The following is a 6,258-nucleotide window of genomic DNA, read 5'->3' on the forward strand; positions in this document are numbered from 1 at the left end:
TGAAAGTGCCGTTACCTTTCACTTCCGTCACTGACAACTCGGCCAATCCAAACTCACTTCGATCATCGAAGTTGTCACAGCCAGGGGAGGGTGACAGTCATGACTTTGTCTCTAGGCTACTGATAGAACTAGATAGAGAGAGATGAACGCTTACTAGTTACTACCATTTATATATCTAAACCTTTCCTTTTGGTGCAAACTTTCTCTCTCCTCGTCTTATGGTGGAAGACCATAAAAAAACCAGATACGGGTTGACGTCTTGACGGTTTCTTACTCATAATTCGTGTCTTACTCAGTCTCGTTTTCTCTCTGATAGATATTATATCTTTCTCTTTCTATTTTCTCGCTATCAAAGTTGAAGACTTGTGGCTCCGTTTTCCCGAGAATCATGATGCTTTTCTGCTTTTGAGAATGGTTGCTTTTTAGATAAACTTTATTTCGAGGTGGGTTTGTGTTTATATAGTTTCGAAGGGTGGCGTGAGCTCTTTTTTCTTCTTTTTTTTTTTTGGGTGAGGATTTTCGTTTTTGAAGGGATGTTGGGAAAGTTTGTTGGGTTTGAGGAACTGGGATTGTTTTGTTTTTGAGTGAAAAGATTATGAGATTGAGTGTTGGGCTTTGTTTTCGGACGAAGTTTCTGAGCTACTGTTTTCTCTTTACCTTGCTTATTTACGAGAGGGCTGCACGAAAAGATTGTATGAGGACTTTGACTTTTGCTTGAAACTTTACCAAATTTGGACAAAGTGAGTGTGGTTTAAGAACTTGGCTGGAACATAGTTTGTTTTAGCTTTTGGTGACGTTTTGGGAACTGGGTATCTTAAATTGGGCTGTGGCTGTATTCAGCATATAGTTGTGGTAGTTTAACGGCTGTTGATCAGGCTGAGGATTCGAAGAGGACTTTTTCGTCATTGTTCTGCCTTCTGCCAACTGTGTGAGTCTCAATTTTTCTCATGTTAGTTATTAGTAAGTTCAGATTTGGTTCTTTAAATGTTAATAATTTTCAGGTATTGGAACATATTTGACTTGTTATTTAGAACTTTTATTTGATAAGTTGACATTTAAAGGGTGTCAGAAATTTGAATTTTAGTGTTGTAAGAACAATATTTTCTGTAGCCAAATGGTCCATGAATCTGATACCGAGAATAGTTTTGCTGGATTTAGTAAAATGATGATTCAGTCTATTATTATAAATTTTGAAAATTTAGAACACTGTTGTAGTAACTTATGTAATTTGTTCGTTTTGATTCCAATACTGTCATCAATAATTTTCTACCTGTTTTTGTGTCACTGTTATTCTTTAATGGTCTTTCTTACTTTAAGTTTTTCAATTTCTTTTATTGTTGTTTTCATGTCAAGAATGAAGCTTTTTGGCTTGAACTTTCTTCAGTAGTTCATTCAGTTTTCAAATTATCATATACTAAATTAGAGTACTCTTGTGAACAATAATTCTCCTTTGTTGCACTTTGTTTGGTTTATTCAGATTTATGTTTAAAGATGCTGTCTTCATATATTGTTATATGGATATTATCTTATAGACATGAAAAACTAAATATTTTTTCTTTTAGCTTTTTGAATGCCCAGATATAATACAAACCTCGTCTGAATGGGGACTGATGTTGTCGAAGCTGCCGGAGCAGCCACTAAGATTAGCTCCTCTTTTAAGGTAGAATTATTTCATACAATTTGTTTCCAGCTTAAATTTGGTTTTATTGTGGCCCCAGAATGTATCTGTTTCATCAACTCTATACATGTATGTACAACAAGAAAGTTTTATCTTATGAACTAAATTTGATCAAACTTTGACTATTGTGTAATTAACGCGCATAATAGTAAGTTCAAATCCAAAATGAATTGCTAATGAGAACCTAAAGCACCAAATTGTCTTTCTTTCAAGAGAATCAAATCTTGCTTTTTCATACAGCTATGGAAATTTTTATTATAGAATTTGCTCAAGAAGATAGAGAACAACCCTGTGGTGCTTCTATAATAGGGTTGGTGTGCAGTCGGGTTATGAGAAAAAGGGTGTGATTTTGTTAATCTTGAAGAATAAATCAGTAACGAGGTGTTTTTTAGATAATTCTTCTTGAGGAAGCTCAAACTTGAGTGTGTTTTGCATGGATGAATATATACATATATATATATTTTAAATTAAGCTATCTTTTTATATTTTGTATGCTAGATAGTAATTCTTGCACTTTATGATTGCAGGTTCATTGTTTGATGTGCTTAAAGCTCAAGGCATTAGTTGATAGAATTTCGAATATAAAACCAAAAATAGAAGATGCACGACCTCGGTGCTCAACAGGGATACGTGCTTTATGCACATTATCTCAAACCATTGAGAAAGCCAAGTTAATTCTCGAGTATTGCAGCAACTCTAGTAAACTCTATCTGGTGTGTATACTTGGATGTTCAGGTTAAAGAACATATGTTGCTACATTACTTTTCTTTAAATGATATAAATTTCAGTAATTGTTTCAAAGAGGACATAGTATTAGATATTTTTACAATATTTTGATGCAAATATCAATTTGATATTCATTGATGCTGTTTGGAAAAGAATACACGATCTGTCTATCCTCCTCTGCTAAGGAACCGCACATATTCTTCTAATATGATTTTGCTGACCCAATGAGGACTGTTCGATGGGCTAACGTAGTCTAAATATTTTGATTCTATTCTATTCCTCCTAGAAATATTGTCTCATAAACATATCATGCATTGCATGCTTCCTGGTAAAACTTGCGAACCCAAGGCATGCTTTACTTTTGTTGAACTGTCTAGTGAATACCATAGTTCAATGTAATTCCAAGAAAATTAATTTGATATTGTCACTGTAAACTTATTCTGTAGCTAGATTTGAATATAATATTAATGATGCTTTAAATTGCTTACAGGCAGTAACAGGGGATGTGATACTTTCAAGATGTAAAAAATCAAAGAACTTATTTGAGCAAAGCTTATCCCAAATTCAAGATATGGTTCCAGTTTTACTATCAGCAGAGGTTTGTTACTTCACACACCCTGGGACCTGTCTAGTTTTTTTTTTTTACTGCTTCTCCTTTGAAGGGTAGTGATGTACTACTCATATGATTATGGTCTATTGGGTTTCCTTGCCTCAGAAATTATTATGTTTTTCAAATTCAAATTAAACACTAAGAGAACACCTATATCTTTTGCAGTGTCTTCTGTCCGGGAATTGAATTTTTCCACACCTAAGAAATATTTACACTGCAATTTTGTGAATCAATTTGTATTATTATCATAAATTTTCTTTTTTTTTAAACTTCAATCCTCATACCTTTTAGAGTCTAATTTATTAGCGTGATTTGCAGATTTCTCAGATAGTTGATAATCTTGCAGCCGAAACATTTGATTTGGATCATTGTGAAGAAGAGGCTGGGAAGGTTCTACGAGAGTTGATCCATGGAGGTACTTCTTCATCAGATTCCATGGAAACTTCTGAAACTAGAGCTCTTCAACTTGCAGCGTCAAGGCTCCACATTTTTTCAGCCAAGGATATTCTATTAGAAAAAAGAGCAATTCAAAAGTTGCTGCATAGGGTTTCTGAGACTGATTCTACTAAGAAGAAGATATTAACATACTTCTTGTATCTATTCAAGAAGTATGGAAACTTGATCATCCCAGATCAAACAGAAACTGCCTCTGCTTGTTGTCGAAGCTCATTTCAATTGGAAAGTTCTGGTAATGGCTTTGCAAGTAATCGATCTGCTGAAGTGAAACCGCGTAGTAGACACAGGCTGCATGAGCTCGAGAATAATATGATGATGAGAGCTGTGCCCCCTGAGGAATTCAGGTGCCCCATTTCTTCCAGATTGATGTACGATCCAGTTGTCATTGCGTCTGGACAATCATATGAAAGGATGTGGATCCAAAAGTGGTTTGATGAGGGCAATGATACCTGTCCGAAAACTGGCACGAAATTAACACATTTGTCATTGACTTCAAATGTTAGCATGAAGGATTTAATTTCAAGGTGGTGTAGTCAAAATGGGGTCAACCTTACCGACCCGAGTGCAGCACCAGAAGCACTGCACTCATTGGAGTTTTCCTCAACTTCCATTGCTAGCTTTAGCAGTTCCATGAATGACATACGACTGCAAATGGATTTTAGCAACGTATCGCTTGGATCCATAGACACCAGTTTCAGTTCGGATTCTTCACGCAATAAGACAACCAATGGCTTGAATTCTGCACAGATTGATGATGGTTCTGGTAAATTTCAGTCATGTACTAAAAACACTGAGCCTGAGTTGGAATTTTTATCCAACCTGGGTGAGCTTTCTTGGGACTCCCGATGTAAGGTTGTTGAAGAAGTCAAAAGGCATTTGAAACGCAATGAAAAAACCTATTATTCTCTGTCAAATGAGAATTTTGTTGAACCACTGGTAGCATTTTTAAGGGATGCACATGATTCTAATGATGTAAATGCTCTGAAGAATGGATTGCAGTTACTGTTGACATTTGTGAACAAAAACAGGTAATTTGTTTGTTTAACTATACAGCTTCTTTTCCTTAAAAGTTTATGTATGTGTAACTACTGTCTCTGTCCATAGTAATGTTCTATTTTATCTATGTATCTTTAATTTTGTTCTCTTGTTCATTATGTGGGCATGATTATTCTATACATGGCCTTTAAGATTCTATTAAATTGACTTTTTTGCTGCCCAATGCAGGAATGAAGTACTGTATCTACGTGAAGATGCATTTGGTCTCTTATCATCATTTCTGGATTCAGTAGTAGCTGAAGAAGTTTTCACCATCATGGAAGTTTTGTCCAGCTACCCTTATTGTAGATCAAAGATCCTGGCTTCTGGTGCTCTAAAATCCATTATAAGAGCTCTCAACTCACAGCTCAGAGATTTACAGGAGAACGCAGTAAAAGTTTTGTGCAACTTGTCCGCAAACAATGACATTTGTTCTCATATTGCTTCTTTCGAGTGCATCCCAAAGTTGGTTTCCTTGCTTACTGATAAAGCTCTTGTTGAAAAGTGTTTACTTATAATGAAAAATCTCTGCAATACTGAAGAAGCTAGGACATCTGTTGCTGAGACTAGCGGATGCATTGCTTCTATTTCTGAAGTTCTTGAAAATGGCAGTTCCGAAGAGCAAGAGCATGCTGTTGATATCCTCCTCTCTTTATGCTCTCAACGAATTGAATATTGTGAGATGGTCATGGAAGAGGGCGTCATCCCTCCTCTTGTCAACATTTCTATCAATGGGAACGATAGGGGTCGGGTGAATGCGTTGGAACTTCTCCGGCAACTAAGAGATGTTAGCAGTGAGCCAGAATGCCCTACATTTGATCTTGATGCTAACAGAGAGAGCTATCACATTACTGAAAAAAAACCGTCTAAGACATCAGCATTCTTTGGGAGAATTACGAGGTTCTCGAAAAACAATGGGAAAAGAAAATGAAGTTTATGTCTTCAGCTAGATTCAGATAAGGTAGTCTCAGAATCTTTTCTGGTTTTGATCAATGATCGATATGATAACTTGAGAGCTTTGTTCTTAAATGGAGGGGAGATGCAACCTGTCTTAGCTTAGCCAGGCTTGATGTTTTTTTTTTTGCTCTACTAGTTATGCAGTTTCTATTTTAATTATTATTATTATTATTATTATTTATTTGATATAATTTTCTCTTTTAGGAGTGCCAATTTATTTGTCATTTATAGTGCATGGATACAAAAAATGTATAGTTCTGTAGTACTTGATGTATCTCTGCAGTTGACTTGTGGATTGGTTTGCATGCATATATAAAAGATGTGTTTTTGTACAGTTCCATGTTTGCTCCTCTTGAACTTGAAAGATTATTTAGTGGTTATCAAAATGTTAAAAATACAAATAGATAGATTATTTATTTATTATTATTATTATATATATATTTTTAATTTACATTTGTTATTATTATTATTATTAAAATAAAAATGATAAAAAAAAAGAAAATAGATAGAGTTTTTTTCTTAATTAAATAATAGCTATAAATTAAAAAAGTAAAATAAAAAATGAGAAAAGTTCACAGTTATTTATATTTATAATTTAATTAAATAGTTATCGTAATTAAATATTTAATCAAATTTGAAATCAAATTAAAAAATGTGAAAAAAGAAGAAAATAAAAAGGATGTTTTTGAGTAATTTTAGAGTGTCACATCATATAAATATATTAGAAAATATACCTGCTTTTCCATTAATTTTTTATAATAATTTTAAATATATATTTAAGGTAATTTTTTATTTG

General features: G+C 34.0%; 1 protein-coding gene across 1 annotated transcript; it reads left to right on the forward strand.

Annotated features, from left to right (window-relative positions):
- LOC133812638 (U-box domain-containing protein 5-like) lies at positions 1 to 5,796 on the forward strand. Its single transcript, XM_062246426.1, has 6 exons — positions 1 to 928; positions 1,563 to 1,660; positions 2,206 to 2,391; positions 2,895 to 3,002; positions 3,333 to 4,498; positions 4,695 to 5,796. The coding sequence occupies exons 2-6, from the start codon at positions 1,601 to 1,603 to the stop codon at positions 5,434 to 5,436; spliced, it is 2,262 nt and encodes a 753-aa protein (XP_062102410.1). The 5' UTR covers positions 1 to 928; positions 1,563 to 1,600; the 3' UTR covers positions 5,437 to 5,796.
- The last annotated feature ends 462 nt before the right edge of the window (positions 5,797 to 6,258 follow it).

Source organism: Humulus lupulus, chromosome 1, assembly GCF_963169125.1.
Source record: "Humulus lupulus chromosome 1, drHumLupu1.1, whole genome shotgun sequence".
Classification (NCBI taxonomy): Eukaryota; Viridiplantae; Streptophyta; class Magnoliopsida; order Rosales; family Cannabaceae; genus Humulus; species Humulus lupulus.